The sequence below is a fragment of the Bubalus kerabau genome, chromosome 9 (genome assembly GCF_029407905.1).
Source record: "Bubalus kerabau isolate K-KA32 ecotype Philippines breed swamp buffalo chromosome 9, PCC_UOA_SB_1v2, whole genome shotgun sequence".
NCBI lineage: Eukaryota > Metazoa > Chordata > Mammalia > Artiodactyla > Bovidae > Bubalus > Bubalus kerabau.
This window is the reverse complement of record NC_073632.1, coordinates 102962656-102989380: the sequence shown is the minus strand read 5'-3', so window position 1 is coordinate 102989380 and position 26725 is coordinate 102962656. Positions and strand designations below refer to the sequence as shown.

The 26725-nt window shown below is 42.1% G+C and overlaps 2 protein-coding genes across 2 annotated transcripts in view; both read right to left on the bottom strand.

The window, feature by feature from the left end:
• The window catches only part of TULP4 (TUB like protein 4), a 221772-nt gene extending 219378 nt beyond the window's left edge, over positions 1 to 2394 (bottom strand). Inside the window, exon 1 of the mRNA XM_055536090.1 lies at positions 1819 to 2394. The gene's annotated coding sequence lies outside the window, so the exon portion shown is untranslated. The remainder of the gene's footprint in view (positions 1 to 1818) is intronic.
• Positions 2395 to 14331: 11937 nt separating this feature from the next.
• GTF2H5 (general transcription factor IIH subunit 5) lies at positions 14332 to 26656 on the bottom strand. Its single transcript, XM_055536085.1, has 3 exons — positions 26636 to 26656; positions 25769 to 25851; positions 14332 to 14755 (listed from the first exon to the last, which is right to left on the bottom strand). Exons 2-3 carry the CDS (start codon positions 25801 to 25803, stop codon positions 14575 to 14577), a joined length of 216 nt encoding a protein of 71 aa, XP_055392060.1. The 5' UTR covers positions 25804 to 25851; positions 26636 to 26656; the 3' UTR covers positions 14332 to 14574.
• Between the last annotated feature and the right edge of the window lie 69 nt (positions 26657 to 26725).

Below are 26725 nucleotides of genomic sequence, written 5' to 3'. Positions count from 1 at the left end.
TTCACCTGGTTATGTTGAGACAACTTCTTACCCAGATTTCTGCCTTTAGCCCACCCCCACTCCAGTTCAAACTCCTGCCAACTGTTCCCTTGACCCTTCTAAATAGATACCAGAGATTCATTTATCAGACTAAATGAAGACAAATCATGAAATTATTTTGCTTAAAACTTTTCTGTGGCTTCTCATTGACTCTGTGATGAAATTCAGATACCCCATCAGAAAACTACCAAGTTCTATGGGATCTGCTCTCCTGCAGATCGAACCCATGTCCCCTGCATTGGCGGTTGGAATCCATCCACTGTACCACCAGGGACATCCTCCCTTCCTCTTTCACATGGCATGTTACAAATACTTATGTTTATGACACTTATCATGTTGACATCTCTTTCCTGCCCTGGAATCTGAGCACTGGGGCCACAAGGACTTTGTGTTTATCTCCCCAAACCCTAACCCATATCTAACACAGTTGAATAATGAAACGAAGACATTCTGGTCAGTGTACTATGGAACTGGTACACTTAGACATTGCTGATGGACTTTCAGTTGTTGCCATCATTTTGTTGTTGTTCAGTCACTCAGTTGTGTCCAACTCTTTGTGACCCCATGGACTGCAGCATGCCAGGCTTCCCTATCCTTTATTATCTCCTGGAGTTTGCTCAAACTCATGTGCCAATTTTAGAAACATGTATCAAGGACCATAAAAATATTGATATTAAGTCAGTGAATCTATATGTAGGAATGTTTCTTAAGGAAATAATCCCAAATCCTCTGTACAAGTTATTCATCATTGTATTACTCAGAGAATCAAAATACTGGAAACCACCTAAATTCTAGCAGTAGGAAAATAGCTGAGTAAAAACGGCTAAGGAAATGACATGATATTAAGACAAAGTGCAGTCATCAAAATTTGTGATTTTTTAAGTCAACACTGGGCAACATAGAAAATTGCATATATCACACCACCACCAGATACTACAGTCACCCCAGGACCTAGCTAAGACTAGGTCTGCTTCTGGGATTGCCTACAACAAGCAGAACTAGCAACTTGAGTAACCTAAGCCCAGAATTAAATCCTTTAAAGGGTGATGAAAGTTGGAAGCCAGAGAAACCAGGCACAGTTGTTAAGTTCAAAAAGAACAACTCTATCTTGAAACAGAGGATCAGTGGTTGCAAAGAAGGCAGGGTGGGTAAAACTGGAAGGAGAGTTTGGGTACTTGCTGTGAAGGCTGTTGGTTTTCTGAGACCCCAAAGTTGAAATGACTAAAAGCACAGGGCCAAGGAAAAAGAAATGAAGTAAGGTAATACATACATAAGGGAAAATGGATCCATACTCCATCCTCTGGACTCAAGGCAGGGAGGCAATGACTCTGCACTGCACCCTTTAAAGAATGTAGAGTACATGGTGAGCTGGGTTCTGAATTGAGCCAAGTGGTGATTCTCTCCAGGTCTGCAGGTCTTATGAGGCATGGGCTATTGGGGAGCAAGCATGTTGGCAACCAGGAGGTGTATGTGTGTGTCACAAGGTGGGACGGGAGCCTAAGTTGTTGACTGCCTGGAATGTTTCACTGGGCCAGAGGACATCCACGGAACTGTAGAACACACCAGAGATTTGCCCGAAATACACCAAAATTCTGATTTTTGGGTGAGGATCGTGAGGTGGTGGCTAATAGTTTAAAATTTTTTCTGTAATATAAAGCTTTTAAAAGGACAAAGTTAACATTTAAAAATAAGAAGTGGACATGTGATGATTCTGACGCAATAATAACAGGCTGAGTCCTGTCACAAAGTAGTGTAAGATCAGCAAATGAAGCAGTTTACCTGACTGGCATAGCCCGAGGGGACTTGTGATCTGTGGACAGCAGCCAGCCACCCCGCCATCCTGTCACCTCGCCAATTCTTTTCTGTGCTGTGGGTTTCCAGGTCACTGCTCCCTGTGACATCCAGCCGAAAGGGTGAGCAAGGGCTAAAGTCCTGTGTTAGGACAGGTGTCTTTTTCTTCAGACAAAGGCCTTGACCAGTAGCAAAGCCAGTATCTGTCACCTTTTTCTGAGCCCCAGAAAGCCACTGGACAGGGCAGGTCTGTGCTTCCCATCTGTGAAGTGGGACATGTCAGAATTTGTAATTTTTCTAAGCTAACAGAACCTTGACCCTATTTCCCCTGTCTGGACTGGGTGGTATTACGAAGCTTCTTCATGGAATGCCAGAGCCATCTCACCGTCTTTAACCCCCATGTTTCTCCTGGGAATTGGGAGAGTGGGGAGTCACAACTTGAAAGGCATTAGGGTGAATAACAGCCTCAGAATGACTGCTGGGAAGACCCTCATCTCATCTCTCAATCGGCTACCCCTCTGGCTCTCCAAGCCCTGAATCCTCTCTCGCTGGCCCCAGGGTGGTTCCTCCACAGTTCTTCGTCTTTAACGAGCGCTAAGAATCATCTGGGAAATTCGTTAACATGTGACTCTGATTCAGCAAGTTTGGAAATAGGTTCCCGGGTGAAGTCAATGCTGCCAGTCTGTGTACCACCTGGTTCATCAGGGCTCCAGGGCCTTTCAGACACCTATGACAAAGGCTGGAAAGGAATGGGGGTGCCCTCCCAAATCTGGTTACTGGAGGAAGAGGGTACTTCCCCCACGGACCCTGTGCTTTCAGAGCGGACTGTGGACTCTTGTCTGGGCCATCCTAGAACACTAGAGGAGCAGTCAGCCAAGCCTGGCTTTCCAGGGAGGAAGAGGTCTCTGTGGTGGTGATTCTGAGGCTTCAGACTTCACAACGAGGGAAGAGGGTGCAGAAGCAGAGGGAGAGAGAAAGTATCGGCTTATCAAATTGAGGTCATGGGGTGGGGGGCGGGCTTTGGAAGTGCTGAGCATTCCTAAGAGGGGGTACTTGCCTGGAGACCACAAGAGGGCAAAGGACCAGACAATCCCTGTCTTTGAAGAGTAACTATTTTAAAATAACCCTACTGCCTAAGTTCTTGTGCATTTGGAAGCCCTTCTATAGGGAAGGCCTTCCAACCTGGCAATGCATGCATCTCAAGATCAGCTGTTAGTCTCCCAAGGTGATAGAAATAAAAACGAAAATAAACAAATGGGACCTAATGAAACTTACAAGCTTTTTGCACAGCAAAGAAAACCATAAAAAAAAAAAAAAAGACAACGTAAAGAATGGAAGAAAGCATTTGCAAATGATGCAACAGGCAAGGGCTTAATCTCCAAAATATATAAACAGCACACACAACTCAACAAGAACAAAAAACAACCTAATCAAAAAGTGGCAGAAGACCTTAATAGACATTTCTCCAAACAAGACATGCCAATGGCCAGGAAACACATGAAAAGATGCTCAACACCACTAATTATGAGACAAATGTAAATCAAAACTACAGTGAGGTACCACCTCACACCAGTCAGAATGGCCATCATTAAAAAAGTCTACATATAAATGCTGGAGAGGATGTGGAGAAAAGCCAACCTTTCCTACACTGTGGGTGGGAATCTAAGTTGGTGCAGTCACTGTGGAAAATTGTGGCGGTTTCTCAGAAAACTAAAAATAGAACTACCATATGACCCAGCAAGCCACTTCTAGGCACACACCTGGACAAAACTATAATTCCGAAAGACACATGCATCTTTATGTTCAGAGCAGAACTATTCCCAATAGCCAACAACACATGGAGACAACCCAAATGTCCACAGACAGATGAATGGGTAAAAAAAGTGCACATATATACGATGGAAGGCCACTCAGCTATAGAGAGAAATAATGCCATTTGCAGCTGCATGGATGCGACTAGAGATTATCATATGAAGTCACAGAAATCCATGCTATTACTTATATGTGGGATCTAAGATATGGCACAAATGAACCTATCTCAAAACAGAAATACTCACAGACACAGAGAGCAGGCCTGTGGTTGCCAAGGGGGCAGGGGACGGGGAGGGACAGACTGGGAGCTCAGGGTTAGCAGAGGCAGACTATTACATTCAGAGTGGATAAACGGCAAGGTCCTACTGTCTAGCACAGGGCACTAGATGCTAACTCCTGGGATAAACCATAATGGAAAAAAGAATATAAAAATAATGAATGTATATATGTGTAAGACTGAGCCACTTCGCAGTACAGCAGAAATTAGCACAACACTGTAAATCAACTATACTTCAATTAAAAAAAAACATACATCCAAGGAGAATAAAAAGATCAGCTGTTAAAACTAATATTGAGCTTGTCTGAAGAGTTAATGTGCTAAGTTGCTTTTGTTCTTCCCAAATAAAAAGTGTCATGTGAGGAAATAACACACTATATTCTTTTGGGATGGTAGGATCAGATCAGATCAGATCAGATCAGTCGCTCAGTTGTGTCCGCCTCTTTGCGACCCCATCAATCGCAGCACACCAGGCCTCCCTGTCCATCACCAACTCCCGGAGTTCACCTAAACTCACGTCCATCAAGTCAGTGATGCCATCCAGCCATCTCATCCTCTGTTGTCCCCTTCTCCTCCTGCCACCAATCCCTCCCAGCATCAGAGTCTTTTCCAATGAGTCAACTCTTCGCATGAGGTGGCCAAAGTACTGGAGTTTCAGCTTTAGCATCATTCCTTCCAAAGAAATCCTAGGGCTGATCTTCAGAATGGACTGGTTGGATCTCCTTGCAGTCCAAGGGACTCTCAAGAGTCTTCTCCAACACCACAGTGCAAAAGCATCAATTCTTCGGCGCTCAGCCTTCTTCACAGTCCAACTCTCACATCCATACATGACCAGAGGAAAAACCATAGCCTTGACTAGACGAACCTTTGTTGGCAAAGTAATGTCTCTGCTTTTGAATATGCTATCTAGGTTGGTCATAACTTTCCTTCCAAGGAGTAAGTGTCTTTTAATTTCATGGCTGCAGTCACCATCTGTAGTGATTTTGGAAACAGTGTCAGACTTTATTTTTCTGGGATGGTAGGTTAAAGAGTCACTAAACAGAATAAACTTCCATTTTTCCTACGAACTTTATTAAGTGCCTAATTGGACCTAATCTGTTTTTAGGGGTTGGGGAGGCAAACGTGAGATCTTAGTTCGCTGACCAGGGATTGAACTTGTGCCCCCTGCATTGGGAGTATGGAGTTCTTAACCACTGAACCACCAGGGAAGTCCCCTAATATGGGTTTTAAAAAGAAAATATTACGATCTACAAAGGATTCACAGTTTCCCACATTCCTTCTTCATTATATTATTCTCGCTGCATCAATCCTAAAGGAAATCAACTCTGAATATTTTGGAAGGACTGATCTGCAGCTGAAGCTCCAATACTTTGGCCACCTGATGGGAAGAGCCGACTCATTGGAAAAGACTCTGCTGCTGGGAAAGATTGAGAGCAGAAGGAGAAGGGGGCAGCAGAGGATGAGATGGTTGGATGGCATTGACTCAATGGACATGAGTTTGAGGAAACTCTGGGAAATAGTGAAGGACAGGGAAGCCTGGCATGCTGCAGTCCATGGGGTCGCAAAGTCAGACAGGACTGAGCGACTGAACAACTCTGTATTCATCCATCATGAGGATATAATTTAGAAAATGTGCTTTTTTATCTTGCTGTGTTAATATTTTTGACCTGACCTGCTTAATTATCATCGAATACTGTCCTTGCCAGCTTCTGCTAGCCTTCTATTCATTTCAAAATTTCCAATACTGATATATAAAGTGAAATATCAGTTTTTACAGAGGAAGAGTGAGTAGCCTTTGATTTTTAATTGAATGATTCTTTAAATTCTATAATGCTTTACAATTTTCAACTTTGACACACACGGTTTCATATAATCCTTTTCCCCCACCCCTTTATTCCCCCTCATTCTTCTCCCCACTGTTAACTACTAGTTTGTTTTATATTATCTTTTTCACTTTATTCAGTTTGTTGTATTTTTTAGATTCCACATATGATATCATACAGTATTTGTCTTTCTCTGACTTATTTCACTTAACATAATGCCCTTCATGTCCATCCATGTTGCTGCAAATGGCAGTTCCCTTCTGTTTTATGGCTGAAGAGTATTCCATCCACATCTTCTCTATCCATTCATCTGTTGATGGACGCTTAGGTTGCTTCCATATTTCGACAATTGTAAATAATGCTGCTATAAACATTGGGGTGCATGTGTCTTTCAGATAGTGAGGTTTTTTTCAGATGTCTACCAGGAGTGGAATTGCTGGGTCATATGGTAGACTGTCTTCCACAGTGGCTGCACCAATTTGCATCTCCACCAACAGTGTCTTTGGTCAAGAAAACTTAGAGGCTTTCTTGCCAACATTTCTGTGTTCTTTTGTTCTTTTTGAGAATGGTCATTCTGACAGCTGTGATACCTCACTGTGGTTTTGATTTGCATTTCCCTGACGATTAGTGATGTTGAGCATCTTTTCACGTGCCTGTTGGCCTTAGCATTTCCTCTTTGGAGAAATGACTGTTCATTCTTCTGCCCATTTTTTAAGGTTTTTTTTTTAATGTTGAGGCATATGAACTGTATATATAGGTTGAATATTAATCCCTTAGGGCTTCCCTTGTGGCTCAGACAGTAAACCAGGTAAACAATCTGCTTACAATGCAGGAGGCTTGGCTTTGATCCCTGGGTTGAGAAGATCCCCTGGAGGAGGGTGTGGCAGCCCACTCCAGTATTCTCGCTGGAGAATTCCATGGACAGAGGAGCCTGGTGGGCTGCAGTCCATGGGGTTGCAAAGAGTTGGACACAGCTGAGCAACTAACACACACACGTATTAATCCCTTATTGGTCATATCATTTTCAAATATCTTCTCTCATTCAGCAGGTTGTCTTTTTGTTTTGTTGATGGTTTCCTTTGCTGTGCAAAAGCTTTTAAGTTAAATTGGGTCCCATTTATGCTTGTTTGTTTCCTTTGCTTAAGGAGATGGATCCAGAAACGACTGCTGAGATTACTGTCAGGGAGTGTCTGGTCTTACATCCTCATACAATTTTACTGTTCATAAAATGCTAGAATATTATACTAAATATGTTCTAAAATAGGTTGTGTGAATATTTGTTCATTATTAAAGACAGTTAGTTTTGCCATATCCATCTATCAGGGATCTTGAATGGACAGGCAGGAACCTTACAGCTATGGGCCACCACCCTCCTTCCCTCTAGAAGTCAGAAGTAAGAAGCAGAGAACCCTGGTCCTCAGCTGTGCCTGGAGAGGGGTTGGAAGGTCTCTGATTTTAGCTTTTGTGAAGCTCAGCTACATCCCCATCCTTGGGTTTTGTGAGACTCAGCTTGATAATAAATTCCTCTTTTTTTGCTTACCCTAACAGAAGTGTGCATGCGTGCTAAGTCACTTCAGTCATGTCCAACTCTGTGTGTGTCCATGGACTATAACCCAGGCTCCTCTATCCTTGGGATTCTCCAGACAAGAGTACTGGAGTGGGTTGCCAAGTCCTTCTCCAGGGGATCTTCCCAGCGATTGAACCCATGTCTCTTACGTCTCTGGCACTGGTAGGTGGGTTCTTTACCACTAGTGCCACCTGGCAAGCCCGTATTTCTACTAATTAGAACTAAGAGAGACTAGATTTATCTGCTGCTGAGGAAACTTTCAAATTACTCAGTGCTTATTATGTGTCATGCAATGTAGCAATGCATGCTTTACCTTATTTAATCCTTAAAAACAACGCCAAGAGGGAGGTATTATCATGATTATTATTACCTGCACTTTATGGATAAAAACATCAAGATTTAGTAAAGTTTAGTAATTTGTTCCAAATCACCATCTATTACGTGGCAAAACTGAGATTCAAACACAGAATTGTTGATACAAAAATATATGCTATTAACCATTATATTATTTATTGAAACACCTATAGGCATATTATGTACCAGAACAAAATATTTGCATTTAAAAACTTTTAATGAAAAATCTTCAAGGATACACAAGAGCAGAAAAATCAGCCTAAGAAGCCCCAGTGAACCACGGCCCAGCTTCTCTGTTTATCAACATTTTGCCAATCTTGGCTCATCTACCCCTCCCCGCCGCCACCTTCTAACTATGGTTAACATGTTGCAATCTTACATTCATATGGTACATATGTCACAGCCGAAAAATCAAGACTGGTGCATTAACTAAACTGCAGGCCTCACAGATTTTCCTAGTTTGTACCCCGTGTCCCTTTCCTGCGTCGCGATCCCATCAGGGTGCGGCTTCACCGCTGCACTGTTCAGTCGCGCTGTCTCCTTAGTCTCTTCCACTTTGTGTGTTTCTCAGTCTTGCCTGTTTTTCTTGGCCTAGATGATTTTGAGGTGCGTTGATCAGGTATTTTTTAGAATTCCCTTAAATTTGTGTTTGATGCCTTTCTCATGGTAAGACTGGGGGTTACAGTTTTTCAGGAAGAAAATCAGAGGTGAAGTGCCTGTCTCATCACATACAGGGTACCTGGTCTCAACATGACTTATTTCTCATTTAATCCTGACCACCTGGCTAAAGCAGTATTTTCCAGATTTTGCCACTGGACAGTTACTTTTTCAATCTGTACAAACTTATTCTTTGGAAGCAAGTCACTAAGTACGACCCACACTCATGACAGGGGACTTAGTGTTACCTGGACTGGCCATAAATTTGGAATTCTTCTACAAGAAAGACCACAGGTGATCTTAAAATATTCCATTCTTCTTTGCCAGTAAATGGTCTAGGGATGGGCATGTGTGATGATTCTAGGAAAGATTTTTCTCCCTGATGAAAAGAAACAATTATGCCAGGAGGAAGCTTCTCCTTGTCTTCTCTGCAGCAAGTGGAGCCCTCCTCTCCTTGGTTACATGTATCCCTTGGAGTGACAGTCACTATCTTGGGGCCATGAGGCGATAAGCCAGGGATGGAAAGTCAATGGTATTGGGATGGCCAGAGTTAGAAGAGGGTTGAAGGCCTTGAAACTATCTACCTCCAGCCTTGTTACACGGGCCTAAACGTCTTTATTTTTATGTCACCCTTAGTTGCTGTTCTGTTGTGCTTAGTCGCTCAGTCCTGTCCGACTCTGCGACCCCATGGACTGTAGCCTGCTAGGCTCCTCTGTCCATGGGATTCTCCAGGCAAGAATACTGGAGTGGGTTGCCATGCCCTCCTCCAGGGGATCTTCCCAACCCAGGGATTGAACCCAGGTCTCCTGCATTGCAGGCAGATTCTTTACCATCTGAGCTACCAGGGAAACCCAAGAAAACTGGAGTGGGTAGCCGATCCCTTCTCCAGGGGAACATCCTCAAAAGCATTCCCAGTTGATACGGGAACCTCATCCATCTTTTTTTGTTTTTTTTGAACAACAGTAGCTGTCCTCATCTAGGACATGGCACACACTTTTTAAATAAGTAAATGAAGGGCTAAATTAAGAAGCTATTATAACCATAAAACCATTAATATCACTAAGGCCAGAATATTTGGCAATTAGATTCTATACTTCCATTTCTTCTCTCAAAGAAATACAACAGAGGTATATGCATTCTGCCATTGCAGAAAAAATTTATTAGTATGATTAGTTGACAGCAGCAAAAATTTTTGATGTGTATCAAATTCAAATTTATATATATATAAAATTATTAATTTTTAGGACTAATTTATTATTAAATCTTAGGACTTATTAACCAAAATATCTCTTTGTCTTTGATTGAGGAAAATAATGGAATGCCTACCATATAGCAATGAGAATGAAAAACTACCATCCATGCAACAGCATGGATGACTCTCACATGTATAATGTTGAGTAACAGATGTCAGACACAAACGTATACACTGCATTGATTATATTGATATAAAGTTAAAAAAACAAGCAATCTAATCTCCACTGTCCAAAGTCAGAACAGTGTTTATCTGTGAGCGGTGGTAACAGTAAACTGTTTCCACGGAAGGGCTCTGGGTTGGTGATGTTTTCTTGATCATGGTGCTGGTTACAGAGGTGTGTTCAGTTTGTGGCAGCTCAGAGATGTGTACATTTATGACACACACTTTTATGTATACTTGATAAAGCTTGCTTTAAAAATTCACCCTGAAAACGTCTACCTCTAGCATCTTATTAATCAACTTTGGGAGTGGATATGGCAACCCACACCAGTACTCTTGCCTGGAAAATCCCATGGATGGAGGAGCCTGGTAGGCTGCAGTTCATGGGGTTGCTAAGAGTCAGGCACGACTGAGCGACTTCACTTCCACTTTTCACTTTCATGCATTGGAGAAGGAAATGGCAACCCACTCCAGTGTTCTTGCCCGGAGAATCCCAGGGACAGAAGAGCCTAGCGGGCTGCCGTCTATGGGGTCACACAGAGTTGGACACAACTGAAGCGACTTAGCAGCAGCAGCAAACCTCTTCAACAGTGTTTCGTAATTCAGTTGTTACAAACAGTATTTCCCCACAGGTTTAGTGTTAGAATAACCGTTTGGGTAGAGGCCAACTGGTAATAATGAAGCTGATAGGCTATTTATTTCCCATTAAACAAGAGCATATAATTATCCCTGTTATACATACACAAGGCTGAAACAGCTTTCAAAAATAAATATAAAAAGATAAAAACATAATTGAGATTAAATTCTACTTTAAATCCATCAGATTGGTGGTGGTTTAGTCACTAAGTTGTATCTGAGGGTGAGGAAAAGTGGCTTAGTTTTAATAAAAATGGACTGTGACCCAGGAATTCTAATAAAGACTAATGATATTTAAGATTGAAGGGAGATGCATGCAAAGAGTAACATGGAAACTCATATTACCGTATGTAAAATAGATAGCCAAAGGGAAATTGCTGTATGGCTCAGGAAACTCAAACCCAGGTCTGTATCAACCTAGAGGGGTGGGATGGGGAGCTCGAGGGGAGGGAGGTTCAAAAAGGAGGGAATATATGTATACCTGTGGCAGATAGCTCAGTTGGTAAATAATCCGCCAGCAAAGCAGGAGATACTGGTTCGATTCCTGGGTAGGGAAGATCCCCTGGAGGAGGGAAAGGCTACCCACTCCAGTATTCTGGCCTGGAGAATTCCACAGACTGTATAGTCCATGGGGTCGTAAAGAGTCGGACATGACTGAAGGACTTTCACACACACACACGGCTGATTCATGTTGAGGCTTGACAGAAAACAAAATTCTGTAAAGCAATTATCCTTCAATAAAAAAATTAATTAATTAAAAAAAAAGAGCGAAGGGAGAGGGATGGTCTCAGAAAAGATAAGCATTCAGGTATTTCTTGACAAAGTCGCCCGAACTATCTACTTAATGTTCTTTTACAAGGAATTCCCCACCTCCCCCATCTGCTTGTTCTCATAGTATAGTGATCATGCAAAACAAAATGTGTATGTGTGCTGAAATGTCTTTTTTCCCTCTTTTTCATTGTGCTTTTCTCGATTCAAGGTAACTAAATTTCAGAACCATCTGCTTTATGTATTTTAACATATAATCATCCAAACAAGTTTTGAGGATAACTTTTCCTGTTTTCACAGACAAGGGCTCAGAGGCACAGAAAAACTCAGCGACATGTATGAGATCCCAGAGCTGGAAAGCAGGGAGCTAACATTTGGACCCAGGCAGACTGGACCCAGTCAGGCCTGTCATCACTTTTCTGTAGGGAGAACAGTGTTTTCCAAAAGCATATTCAATAATCTCACCAATAGACCCTTTAGTGTTGTCTCTGCTACAAATGAAGCAGAGCTATGCATACCTGAGAATATGAATTGACCATATTTGCAGGCTGCATCGTTTCTTCATCTTTAAAACCTACCCTTTTCCTGTCTGTAAAGGTGGTTGAGAGAATGATTGCAGTAAAATCAGAAGGCGTATGTCAGAGTTTTTAGTTTCTCTGGAGCTAAGAGAGGTTTAATGTGTAACTATGAAATTGAGCAAGCACATTATTTACCATCTTTTCAGAAAAGTGTACTACTATGTCAAATCACCTCTATTATAAATGTTGTTTTGTGCTCACTCAGTCATGTCTGACCCTTTGCGGTCCCATGGCTTGTAGCCCTCTAGGCTCCTTTGCCCGTGGGATTTTCCAGGAGAGCATACTGGAGCGAGTTGCCATTTCCTACTCCAGGGGATCTTCCTGACCCAGAGACTGAACCCGTGTCTCTTGTGTCTCCTGCACTGGCAGGCGGGTTCTTTGCCACTAGTGCCCCGTGGGAACCCCCCATAGATAATGTTAAGAACAATATAATCATTAATAACTTTGATTGGCACCTTTGTTGCCTATTATCAGTTAGTGTTCACCAAAACTGATTTCTCAACAAACATTTTTAAGTTAATTATTATGCCTACTTAGGATGCTTGAAATTTTGTAATAATCACACTAAATTTCACAAGGAAATTGGGGTTCCAAGGAATTCAGAAGTTTTGACCTTAGACGGTGTTAAAAAAGGAACTTTCTAAAGAACTTAGCATAATTCTAAAAATCAAGTTTTAGTATACAGGTACTTGTGACTGGTCAACTCTCTTCCATAAATTAACATATGATTCTTTTATGCAGTTAGGAAAATTTAAGTTAATACTACCTTTTCACCTATTTAGGACTTTGTTAAAGACAGCAGTTAATTTCTCCTGTATTCAGCAGCCAACCTCTCCTGTTCTATACAACCAAAGTGTGCTAAATCGAATCGTGTCAACCAGATTCCAAGCAGCAGAGCCTGGGGAAGACGTTGCCTAGATATTTCCTGTTCTCTCCTAGCTTCTCTCACCGTCGGACAAGTCAGCTCAGTGGCTGCCGTGTGGCGCTCCCAGCACTACACCGTCCCATCTTTCTAACGCTGTCTGGAGAAACATACTGAGCATTTGCCCTAACTCCACTTTTTAAACAATTAAAAAGATTTTCTTCCACTTAACACTCTTTGTGGTCACGGTCCAATAGTCTTTCTGGTACTTTTTAAACTCTGATATTCTAAAAAAATTTTCTCTCACTTTCATGTTAAAAGGCTAATGGACAAAAAACCCTAAGGCAAATTGATTTAGACATGCCTGAAATACAAGAGTCATTAACATTTCAGGACAGCTGGAAATCCTAAAGGAAGGAACTGTATTCAACAAGTTGTGGCACTGGAAAAGAGACTGAAAGTCTCTCAATCGTGTCTGACTCTTTGTGACCCCACGGACTGTGGCCTGCCAAGGTCCTCTGTCCATGGAATTCTTCAGGCCAAAGGACTGGAGTTGGTCGTGTTCCCTTGTCCAAAGGATCTTCACAATCTAGGGATCGAACCTAGGTCTCCCACGTTGCGGGCAGACTCTACCATCTGAGCCATCAGGGAAGCCCAATGACTCATCAAAACTGTTTGCACGGTTATGTGAAAATCAAAATTGGGTGGTCTGAGTTATATGGATGGGAATCATGATAAATATGCCAATGGAAGTTTCTAGGTTTAGGAATGCATGTGCAAGTGACTCTGGTACACAGATGCTGTGAATACACACACCATAGGGAGGCAGGTGAAGTGGGGTTTGAGAAGATTCCACCTAACATCCTGAAAGTTCTCTTTTCTCTTGGAAAACTCCTGCTATCTGAACCCATCCTGCTAACACCATCTTCAGGAAGGGAAGCAAAGCCTCCAAAAGGGTCCTTGTGTCTGCCTGCATCAACCACAGAACTAGATGCAACAAAACTTAATCTCATCATGCCGCCTCCACCAAGACTGACTTTGATTCTGTCTGTTCTTACCTTTCTTTTTGAGATAAGTTTAAACAGGGATTGTCATAGGGAAGAAGTCCCAAGTAAAACTGACTTCCTAATAAAAGGACACTTGCCTTAGTAAGAAAATGTGACAAAGTCTGAATAAGGAATGATGAAAGCTGCAAAGCAGCACATACATTTTCCATTTGGTTGTTTCTAATCCTCGGTGCTTTTAAAAACTGAATTTTTGGGTAATGTTACATGGTTCTCCTCCACATCTTCTTCACCAATAGAGCTGGCTGGTATGCAGATATTATTTGTAAAGCACAAATATTACCAAAGTTCCCACCCTGGCATATTGATTTGGTTGAAACAAAACAAATCATACCTTCTCTATCAAACCCCCAATTACTAATAGGAACAAGCAAAAATAAGTATCTAGATTATTAGATTGAGGATTTAAAAGCATATTTCATTATATTTTTAATGGAATAAATTGGCATGAAAAGGTAGGAAAACCAATTACATTTATGGTTTTAAAGTGAAAGTGAAGTCGCTCAGTCGTGCCCAACTCTTTGCGACCCCATGGATAGTAGCCTGCACCAAGCTCCTCCGCCCATGGGATTTTCAAGGCAAGAGTACTGGAGTGGGTTGCCATTTCCTTCTCCAGGGAATCTTCCCAACCCAGGGATCGAACCCAGGTCTCTCACATTATGGTTTAATAAAGGTAAATAAAAGCCAAATTATACCCAACAGTTAAATTTTTTTTTTTTAATTCTAGGGTATATATACTGGGGGCGGGGGTGGGGGGCGGAATAGCACAAGAAAGTCAATTCAGGGCTTTTTTATGAACAAATGATACCCGTCTTTCCCATGAAATGTTTCTAAGCAATTCTGCAAACCAAACCGGTCAGATAAGACACAGGATGGTGGCAGTCTCTCACACCTGTTACTTTTAATTCCCAAGGGGTCAGTAGCTAATATTTTCACTTCTGGGTAAGAGAAAAGGCATTCTGGTCCATTAATTCGCCTACTCGCTCCTGGAGGACATTAACCAACTCTGCTATCACGAAGACATGGGTGTCATCAATGTCCTGAATGATGAACTTCTTCCCGAGGGCATTTGACTCGTCCAAGTACAGCAGAAACTGCTTCATGGCAGGGTCACTGTCGAGATAAAACACGTGATGAGACAAGTACAGCAGCAACTGCTTCGCGGCAGGGTCACTGTCGGGATAGAACACGTGACAAGGGGACACCTTGCTGTCTCGGAGTGCCAGCGACCTGAACAATGAAAACTCAGCACAGACTGTTTGAGGACAATTTTAAAAGTTGTAAAGTGTTCCCCACCCCTCCCCTCTCTTCTCTGCCCCAAGGGCTGACGATTCACAGACGCAGCTTCATTGAGAACAGTTGGTGGAAGTTTAGAAGAGGCCGACAATGAGATTTTAAATAATAATCTGTCAGCAACAAGTGTAAAAGTAAAGCAACAGTCACAACTCTGTAGTTAACAGGGATGCAAAGCACGGCCCTGTTGACTGATTTTAAAAATGTCAAAGACAATGTCTGGCTGGTAATAAATATTCAAGTATTTTTCTCTTTTTAATTCTGAACCTCGTTAAGTCTGAACTATCACTTAGAATCTTTAAAGGAAATTCTAACCAAATCTCTTTGAGCATACTGAGCTCAAAAAAAGAGCTAAATTCAACTCTATTTGGGATTTTTAACTTGGAATAAACAGGATAGTCTTAAGGCAAAGATAAAATTTTTTGGATTTATAGAAATGCTTTTTATAAAAACCTGAATCACAACAAAGGACATAATATACAATAATGTGTTTAGCAAAAGATGAATATAAAATTATGTCCAGTTACATACAGGTTTTTTTTTAATTCTTAGAAAAACATAATCTCACGCAATCTTTCATTTTTTTTGAGGGATGTCAACATCAATTACAAAATACCTATATTTAAATACCTATTTAATTCAAAGAGGTCAGTGTAATTTACTAAAAACTGTATACATCTTATTGCTTTTAAGTACAAGCATAGGTATATGTGAAGCTAATAGGTAATGGATTTCAATTACTAAATGAGTATGGTGCATGGCATATTAACTATGAATAAAGTCAACTCTTCCTGAAAAAACGGCTGTCTTAATTACTTTCAACAACTTACCTTCAAAATAATTTTATTAACAACTTACTATGCTCTAAAATTATGTGAATAAATAAGCAGGTCTGCCGATGTCAGAAACAACACAGATTTTAAATTTAGCTCCTAGTGTGTTTGTTACCTTAGGTTCAGAATACTAAGGTTATATTTACCCACTTAAGTTTGGCAAAATTCAGTTAAATTCCATAGTTGATGTATCAGAATGACCATACTAATGTGGGGTATTGATTTGCTCAGAAGTAGCAAATATGCTATTTTAAGTTTTATTCGCTCATTCAATGAAAACTTACTGAATACCCAACATGTGTCCAGTGCTATTGTGGTCTGGGGGATCCTGCAGTGAAGCAAACAATAATTCAGAACCCTTTCTATTGCGGAGCTTACAATAATTGTAAGTGAAGCAAACAATAATTACAGAACCCTTTCTATTGCGGAGTCTAGTGGTAACACTATGACAAACGCACAAAAACCAAGGAATCGGAGTGAGAAATGGCAGTGACGACAGCGACGTGATCTTGGAAGTTTAAGAAGGGGCCTCAGGGAAGGCCTTACTGAGTAGGTGGTATCTGAACAAACATCGGAAGGAGGCAGGGAGCGAACCATGGGGTGACGCAATGCAGAGCTGCTCAGGCAGAGCCAACAGCAAGGCCACAGAGCTGGAGGGGGCAGCCAGGGATTGGGGGGGAGCAGCACCAGATGAGGTCAGAGCTTTATCCTGATTTAACTTACAAACTGACCTGACTTTTAAATGTTAAGGATCATACTGACTGCAGGGCTGAGAAAAGACTGGTGGACAGTGGAGACAAGGCTGGAAGGAGGGAGACCCATTAGAAGGTAACTGCGGTAATCCAGACAAGACACAACGATCTGGACCTCGGTGGTAAAAGCGAGATTGGGCAGCGGCTGAGTGCTAGACACATGCCGAATGTAAAGCCAACATAACTTGCTGAGACTGGACTTGAACTTTGAGAGGAATTAAGGAGATGCCAAGACTTTTGGCCTGAGATAATGGAGAGATGAAGCAGCCTTGCACTGAGATGAGGAGGAACATGGAAGGACAGGTATGCAGGTAAGATCAGGAGTCCAGTTTCAGGCATGTTACCTTCGAGATGTCATCCGCGTGAAGCGGCTGAACAGGAAGCCGGATATACAATTCTGGATTTCAGCAGTGAAGTCTAGAACAAGGACTCAGTCAGTCATCAGTGTCTAGATGGCATTTAGAGCTGTGACCAAGGAGGGAGCAGAGCTAGAGAGGAGAGTCCAGGCACCAAGCCCTGGACACCCCAACCCCAAAAGGTTAGCAAGGAAAGGAGGAACCAGCAAAACAGACTATAAAGTGACCACTGAGGTCGGAAGAAAACCTGAAGGGTACTTGGAAGCTATGTTAAGAGGATATCCAGGAAGAGGAAGAGCTCAACTGGGTCAAATGCTGCTAATAGGAATAGCAAGATAAGGACTGAAAACTGACCACTGGATTCAGAAAGTTACTGGACCTTCACAAGAGCAGTTTCAAGACGATGACAACACAGGAGAGAATCTGACTGGAGTGGTTTCTAGACTGAGAGGAGAGAAATCAGAGAAAGGTGAACAGAGATGTATCTTCTGAGAAATTCTGCTACAAATAGCAGGAAAATCAAGCGGGAGTTGGAGAAGGATATGATTCACAGCGTCGCGGCGGGAAGAGTGTATGGGCCCAGGTCCGTGTGATAAAAGACTCGCGGATGTTCTGACTGCTTCCATTTTCTCAATGAAACAAGAAACAAATTGACCAGGTGAGGACAGGGGTGGTTTTTGCCATAAGAGAAGGTGAAATACCACATTCCATTCATTCCAAGATTTTAATTATCTCCCAAACTGGGATGGGACTCAATTTAATGGTATGTGATTTTTCTTAAGAGGGACATAACATACTGCTAAATTTCAAAACTGGTGGACTCTTAATTTGATGAAATACAACAGCTTGACTAGGAAACTGGGAGAACAAATGAACTTAGGAACTTGCAGGCTACATTTATTTAAGTCGTGAGTTTAGTAACAGTCATGAATTTAAAGTGAGACCAATCAGTATGCTCTCCAGCCATCTAGAGTTGTGGAAGTAAAGGTTCACAACAGGGGGAGGGCTAGACTGAACCGGACCTGGTGAATGTGACTGAGAGAGGGCCAAGGGAGTTGAGGGTCTTTAAGAGGACGAGTACACTGATGGAAGCGAGGGTGTGGGGACCGTGCAGGACAGGGAAGAGCTGGGGGGATCAGCAGACTGCAGATCTGGGAGAATCAAAGGAGCCACCAGGGAGGTCCAAAGGAACTGTGTTAGCTGCTTAGTCATGTCTGACTCTTTGCAACCCCATACACTGAAGCCCACCAGGTTCCTCTGTCCATGGGATTCCCCAGGCAAGAACACTGGAGTGAGGTGCCATTTCCTTCTCCAAAAGAAACTATAGACCTAGGGTATTAGAGGGCATGACCTGGAAAGAGGAGGTGGTGGTCAGAGGTGGGTGCCTGAAACAGAGATTTTGACAAGACCGCAATACTGGTAGGTGTGACAATGCAAATGAATGGCGACAGCAGGGCAAGGAAAGCTCACTGGAAAAGGTCAGGGAGCTGAGAGGTCATCAGGGGACTGAAAGGACTGCACACATACATCACTTAAGAATTTGTGGAGTGCTCCTGAAGAGTGACAGGTCGCCTTTGAAGAAAAAACTTCAGGGAAGACTTGGGTGTTTGTAGATGATTACAAGAGAGGATTACTGGGTGGGTTCATCAGATTGGGAACCGGGGGTTTTCCTGGGGTTGGGGGGAGGATTTCTGGAGGTGACAATGAGAAAGAAGGTAGTCAGTCAGTCAGTTCAGTCTCTCAGTCGTGTCCGACTCTTTGCGACCCCATGAACCGCAGCATGCCAGGCCTCCCTGTCCATCACCAACTCCCGGAGCCCACCCAAACCCATGTCCATCAAGTCGGTGATGCCATCCAACCATTTCATCCTCTGTCGTCCCCTTCTCCTCCTGCCCTCAATCTTTCCCAACATCAGGGTCTTTTCAAATGAGTCAGCTCTTTGCATCAGGTGGCCAAAGTACCGGCGCTTCAGCTTCAACATCAGTCCTCCCAATGAACACCCAGGACTGATCTCCTTTAGGATGGACTGGTTGGATCTCCCTGGCGCTTCAGCTTCAACATCAGTCCTCCCAATGAACACCCAGGACTGATCTCCTTTAGGATGGACTGGTTGGATCTCCTTGCAGTCCAAGCGACTCTCAAGAGTCTTCTCCAACATCACAGTTCAAAAGCATCAATTCTTTGGCGCTCAGCTTTCTTTATAGTCCAACTCTCACATCCATACATGACCACTGGAAAAACCATAGCCTTGACTAGATGAACCTTTGTTGGCAAAGTAATGTCTCTGCTTTTTAATATGCTGTCTAGGTTGGTCATAACTTTTCTTCCAAGGAGTAAGCGTCTTTTACTTAATTTCATGGCTGCAATCACCATCTGGAGTGATTTTGTCTCCAGAAAATAAAGTCAGCCACTGTTTCCCCATCTATTTGCCATGAAGTGATGGGACCGGATGCCATGGTCTTAGTTTTCTGAATGTTGAGCTTTAACCCAACCTTTTCACTCTCTTCTTTCACTTTCATCAAGAGGCTCTTTAGTTCTTCTTCACTTTCTGCCATAAGGGTGGTGTCATCTGCATATCTGAGGTTATTGATATTTCTCCCAGCAATCTTGATTCCAGCTTGTGCTTCATCCAGCCCAGCATTTCTCATGATCTACTCTGCACAGAAGTTAAACAAGCAGGGTGACAATATACAGCCTTGACATAGTCCTTTTCCTATTTGGAACCAGTCTGTTGTTCCATGTCCAGTTCTAACTGTTGCTTCCTGACCTGCATACAGGTTTCTCAAGAGGCAGGTCAGGTGGTCTGGTATGCCCATCTTTCAGAATTTTCCACAGTTTATTGTGATCCACACAGTCAAAGAAGGTAGATACCCATCCTATTTCTTGGCCCAAAGGTACAAGATATATTAGAGAAAAAAAGTCAACAGAGTGGTCTCGGGGGAAAGCTAGGTTTTATTATAACAACAACAAAAAAGGGAACTGCAGGAGAAGAAAGATGGAAAGTTGAGAGAAGAAGCTGGGATCCAGGAGGTTCCTGCTCTCACTAGGTTCTAGAGGCTAAAGTGGAAAGGATGGGCTGGGGGCGAGGGGGTGATAGAATTTAAGTGCGGATGAACAGAGCCATAAGGTATTGAATGTAAAATGAATGAAGGATGACCTGGAAATCGGTGGCGTTTTGGGTGACTGAGGGCCTAGGAATGAGAGTCTCAAGGCTGATAATAACATGAAAGAGGAGAGTGAAAAATTTGGCTTAAAACTCAACATTCAGACAACTAAGATCACGGCATCTGGTCCCATCACTGCCCATGCAGGATGGGACAGACAACAGGGTCTTCTATAAATACAAAGAGAGGCAATGTGATGGTCACAGATTTAATCAGATACTGAGGATGTTAAATTTACACCTGCAGTAACTCCCTAATTTTGGCAGTTACACAGAATAAAAATTTAAGTAAGAAATTTTTGTAAAGCAACACCACCCTGAATTGAGAAATCTCACTGAAGTAAACAATCATACCAATCATCCAATCATCTTACCAATCATACCCAGGCTGTGAAATTTAAAAAAAAAAAAAAAAAAAAAAAAAAAAGAGTTTAAAGAGTAATTCTAGAAAGAATCTGGCAGTAACGAAGAAGCTAAACAGGGCTCCTTCAGATCTTACAGAAATGAAAATGGGAAGGCCCACAGGACGGGGAAACCAAAGCTTCAGCTTCTCTACAACTTCTGTCGTCCTGCTCACACTCTTTGAAATCTCAGCTACTGTCTCAATTGCTCGAAGCCTATACATGTAAAAGGGGGGCTGGGGGTGGGAAGAGGTGGAGAAAGGAAGGAGGGCAGTTTAAGGGGAGACAGAAACCACCGCTTGGCCTCAGCGCTGTGCACCCAGGCTGCTCCCTTGCGTCCCTGCGAGGAGGGATGTGCCTGTCTCTCTCGTGGTGACCCTGGTGCCCACTTCACCCCCATGGCCTTTCCTGTCCTGAACTGCCTTAGACCCCACAGGAATCTCAGTATCTCCTACAAAAAGCACACATTCAGAGGCTTCTTAAAAAGACACACTTTAGGTGGCAGGGCATACAATAGTTTCTTGTTAACCCTTTAAAATAAATTGTGGGTCTAATTGGAACAATGAGGAGAACTAAGGACATTATAAATACTGCTGTCCAAATTGATACATTGTCTTGTTACTGTCTGAGTGCAGTGCATTCACAGAAGACACACAATTGACTAGCTACTGGGATTAGAGACAGCAAGGGTGAAGTGGTTATGAAGACTTTCATCTCCAGAAATTTTACAAATAAAATACATCTGCATACTTTCCATTGAATAAAAGTTGAACAAACTGAAACCAAGAAGTGCCAGGGGACTCACATCTGTGCTTTTCACCAACAGGTCAGTGTTTTCAAAATTTCCGCCATTTGCAGACTACCCTTGCCATTTTAGCCATCTCCTATTACACGTGCATTACGTATTACTAAGTCTTGTTTTTTTTTAATTGCCTTTAAGTCAAATTAACGTTTCAGCTTAACTTCACCTGGTACAAAATCACCAGTCATCTTGATGTTTTATTTTTTTCTGATGAATTAATATGGTCATAGAAAAAGTAATTTTGTGTATAACTAAATCACTCTGCAGTAAACCTGAAATTAACATTGTAAATCAACTGTACTTCAATTAAAAGAAAAAAAAAGCTACTCTGATGTAACTTGCCAAAAAGGAGGCCTATTGTACAAACCTTTTCTGTACTGAAACTTGAATTCAATCTATCAAGACCCACTCGAGTTCTCACTGTCGTAGTATACAAGCTCCAACGGAACACTAATCATCTGGAATTTAAAGTGAGATTATACCCCTTGATTCAATTTTATTACCAAATTCTTTCAATAAACAAATATTTACTAAGTAGCTCTCTCTCTCTATATATCTCAGGCATTGTTCTGGGTGCCCAAGAAACTTCAGTGAATGTAATACGGCCTTGCTAACAATAAAAAGCAAAGGCTCACAAAAGATACTATAAATACTGTGAAAGAACAGGACAGTGGTTAGACTGGTTTGGCCTTAGTTCTGATTTGCTTTTCATATAGAATGCAGGTGTGGAAGCCAAAAGCGTAAGGACAAGACTGGTCTAATACTACCTATTTCTCCAGATTCTTTGCTCTCGTGCTGTGAACTGGTTGGAATTTGTACCTGTACTACAAATCTTCCTTGCTAAAGCCCTTGCCAAACCAACTGTGATAAGTATCACACCAGAGGTCTGCTCGAGCACCTGGAATCGGACGCAGACATGTGCTGAGCATATGCGGCTTGCTTCAGTAACTGCTGTGGTTGGCTCCACTCGGGAAACTCTTGGTGTGAGGCTGGCAGTCAACGACAAGAGGTGGATCCCAAAAAACAGGAAGTTTCCACCAATCTCATTTTGACAAAAAAATATGAAAATCTTTAGACTCTGGTATTGATAAGCATTGGGAAGAAAGAATCTTATTATATTCATGTACTTTTCAATTTTTCAATTCACTGACAGTTGGGACTAAATGGCCAACGTTATACACTGTTTATTTTTTTAATGGAGATCTGTACTCCAATTCACCTAAATGCTTCATACCAACTATGAATATTATGAGATGATAAACAGAAGTATACAGCTGCTGTTGTATTATCAACAGTCTTCCCTTTGGCGTCAAGTATAGACATGAGGGGACTGAAGGACTCGTTCAGGTACCACCATCCCCACAGGCGCACCTACTCATGAAGGAGGGCCACTGGCCCTGGCCATGCCCTTTACGACTCTATTATCGCTTAGATCTGGAGCCTTCTTGAAAGATCTCAATCTTTGGGAAGACAGCTGCCCTTCTGAAAAATTGTTCAGGCTACACTTCAGATTTCACCATGATGGGAAAAATTAAGTTTTGCAAGGATAGTTGTTATTGCCTAGTCATTAAGTTGTGTCTGACTCTTGTGATCCCATGAACTGTGGACTGCGAGGCTCCTCTGTCCACGGAATTTTTCAGGCAAGAACATTGGAGTGGGCTGCCATTTTCTACTCCAGATCTTCCTGACCCAGGGATCAAACTCGGCTGAGTCTGCTGGGTCTCCTGCACTGGCAGGCAGGTTCTTTACCACTGAGCCACCAGGGAAGCCCCTGCTAGGATAGCATCCCTCTGAAAAATAAAATCTAGTCTTGGGGCAAGACAATTCTCCACTGCAAAACTCATAACCAAACTTCAGCTGATTAAGTGCACTGTGTTAAAATCCTTTTGTATGCACAGTTCTGACTTAGGAGATTTGGGGTGAGGTCTGAAAATTTTCATTTCTAACAAGCTCCAGATGGTGCTGGTGCTGCTCGTCTGGGCAATACATGGAAAAACAAGGTGGCAGAAGGCCACTAGTGCCCAGGGACAATTTCAAGGCTGGTCACAAGCAAACCAGTGGGAGCTCACCCCGTCAGGAAAAAGTACCTCAGTTCCTCTTACGAACTTGCGCTCTCTGTTCTTAGTGCTAAAACTGAAAGCCTACCACCAAAACTTTAATGAGTCACCCAAAGTTTTGCTCTTTAAAATGCTTCCCAGCTATCACTAAAAAATATATACGCATGTGTGTAATACAATTCCAACCATCATTCCAAAAGGACTATTTTGGAAACAAACTAAGTTATTCCCAGGTTATTCTTGAATAGGTAAGAATGACAAAAAATGGATATGGGATGGGATTAGGGAGCGTAGCAAGGACAGAAAGATGATGTGATAAAAAGAGCCATCACACATCATGAGGGAAGGAAATAAATGTTGGACAATTATTCAGCTATTTGCCAAAAAAAAAAAAAAAAAAAAGACAGCTAATTTAATATGCCCCTCCTCTCAATAAATTCCAAATGAACTACAAAATATCAATTAAGAGAAAAATATGAAGACCCTAGGAGAGAGGTAAATACCAATCAAATCCAGAAGGAAGATTAAATTTGGAAGAATTGGAAAAAATAAAAGGGAAAAACAGCTGACAATGTGTGTGGATCCTCTGTGTTAAAAAAAATAACATTAAAAGACCAACCAGAAAAATGTTTTTATTAGCTATGACAGAGTAATAAGAAAAATAAAAAACAAGTAGCTCAGAAGTGTTTTCCAAAAGACAACAGCACAGTATGCTTGGAATTCTGGGATCTAGATTCATCCCTTGGCTTTCCCAAGTGAACGTTTCTCTCATTTCTAGCATCTACTTACATCACCAAACATTCTAGTCTCTCACGTTAAAATAGTGAGAGTAACAAGCAGCAGAGTATCTTAACAAATCCTTCCTCGGTGACCAACCCATTTCTCTATCCCTTTGCTTCGCAGGTGGCTCAGATGGTAAAGAATCTACCTGCAATGCGGGAGACCTGGGTTCCAACCCAGGGTCAGGAAGAGCCCCTGGCAAAGGAAATGGCAACCCACTCCAGTATTCTTGCCTGGGAAATCCCATGGAGAGAGGAGCCTGGGGTGCTGCAGTCCATGGGGTTGCAGAGAGTCAGACACAACTGAGCAACTTCACTTGTTCATTATCAAGACAAACAGTCTCCACTTCCTTTCCTCCCTTCCCCTTTCTGAAGTATCTATCCCACCTTTCCACTAAATTATTGGAGCTCTGATTAAAAAAAAAAAAGAAAAAATCAATGACCTCCAGTGTCTTCATCTTATTCAACCTCTCACCACCACTTAACACAGCCTACTTGCTTTCGTGAAACGTTCCCTTAGGTTCCCTTCCACTTCACTGGCTGTTTTCTTAATTGTCTTTGGTGGTCTCTCCACTCAAGCTAAATCTGCACTATCCATAAAGCAGCCCACTAGTCACACATCACTACTGAGCACTTGAAATATGGCTAGCCTGTGACTATGCTATAAGAGTACAGAAGAGAGTGGATTTTGAAGCTCTACTATGGAAATGAGCTACAGTCTATGGGGTCGCAGAGTCGGACACAACTGATGTGACCTAGCAGCAGCAGCATGGAAAAAGACTTAATACAATTCTGAAGTGTTAGTATGAACTTTGAGGATTTTGTACCTGGTGAAATACTTCAGCTATACTGAGTTAAATAAATTTCACTTGTTTCATTTTACTTTTCAGTGTGGCTACTAGAAACTTTAAGACTAAATATGGGGCTCATGTTATGTTTCTACTGGATGGTCCTGCCTGAAATGTCAGAATATCCGAGGATTTGGTCTTGCTCCTCCCTGAACGCTGCCACCAGAGAAACAGTATCATCATCCATATGATGGCTCACATTAGAGGTAAAGAAATGTAGACAGTAATATTTTCAGACAATCAGGGCAGGATTCCCAGATGAAACAGAATTATTTGGTGGGGCAAAAAAAAAAAAAAAGTGGAGACTGAGCAAGACTGGTCCAGCAGTTCAGATTTTCAAAGTGGGGATAATTGAGCCCTACTTTAGCTCTAAGGAGCTAACTCTGCCCACAGCTTTTAGTTTTGCCTTTGGAATGTGTGCCTAGTTTAAGAAACCTCCAACTGGCTCTCCTGTTTTTATCTCTTTTTTAAAGACCAAAGTTTGTGTGACTTTGGCAGGCCCTAAAATTCTAGTTAATCACTGATGACTTGAAAATACAAGCACTGTTCCCCTAAAGAGGGTTAATTTAACATATATGCTGCCTGCCACTGACCAAAATTTGTTGGAAATAACGCCAATTACATCAATTCAACAGAGATGCTGAAAACTGGCACTAGGAAGAAACTTAGCAACAAAATTTGTCCCACTAGTTACTAAGCAAGAAAAATGAAGTTGAGAAAGCTTAAAGACTTGATTCATTCAGATCTTAAGAACAAAACAAAATGGATTTTGGAAACAGTACACATGCAAATCAAGACTCAATGTGTGGATTTAAAACTTAATAAGTATCAAAACTACTAACCATTCTATAAGCACTCCTTTCAAGACGTTGACCATCTTTTCCCAGTCAGAAGGTGCTGATGACCCTAAAAATGCTAACAAAGCCTAAGGTGACAAAATAGAAAAGCATTAACTTCAATATCCTTCGGTGATTTACTTCTGAACAGAGGCAAAATATTAAATGTCAAGACTAAACATATAAGTCTATGAAAACATAGAGCTAACATTAGGAAAACATCCAGATATTCTGATCTTTTAACAAAATTCAAACGAGTCTATTTGGGATAGTAACAATGCACAAATCTTATTTGCAAACAAACCTACCCCCAGTCAATCCTAATGAAAGCGTAATGGGGCCTAACTCCACAGCAATGTGGCCAATCCGGGTTTAGAACAAGTACATTATTCAAAGTTTTTCTTTTTCCCACCTATAAGTATAATAAAAAGTAAAATTCTCGGAGACAGGAGTCACAGAATGGTGGCTTCGCAAGGGGCCTTAAAAATTATATGGGGGCTCCAACCATCTCGTTTTACAGATGAGATGGAGCAAAAAGATTTAAGTCGCAGCTACCAGCAGAAAAAGAACAATCCAAGTCTCCAGATCTTGTGTTATATTGCCAAATAAAATATGTACCCCAATGACGTGCGCTCGAAGGTAAGGAACCCATTCACCGCACGCCAAATTAACTCTTATTAAACTTCCACACTTGGGCGCTGGGCAATGCCCCCCTGCAAAAGAAATGCACGGTTCAACTGCCGCGGGGCAGCCGCCCGGCCTCGTCAGAAAGAGACAGGACAGAACCCTGAATCCCCGCAACCTGAAAGACAGGTTTCTGGGACTCTTCCCTTTCCTCCTTTTTTCTTGGAAACCCACAGAGCTTCCACGCACCCCAGGCTCCCCTATGGCCCCGAGGGCCGACGCCACGCACCTTTCCACCCACGGATCCCGCAGCGCCTAGACACCGACTACAGAATGCTC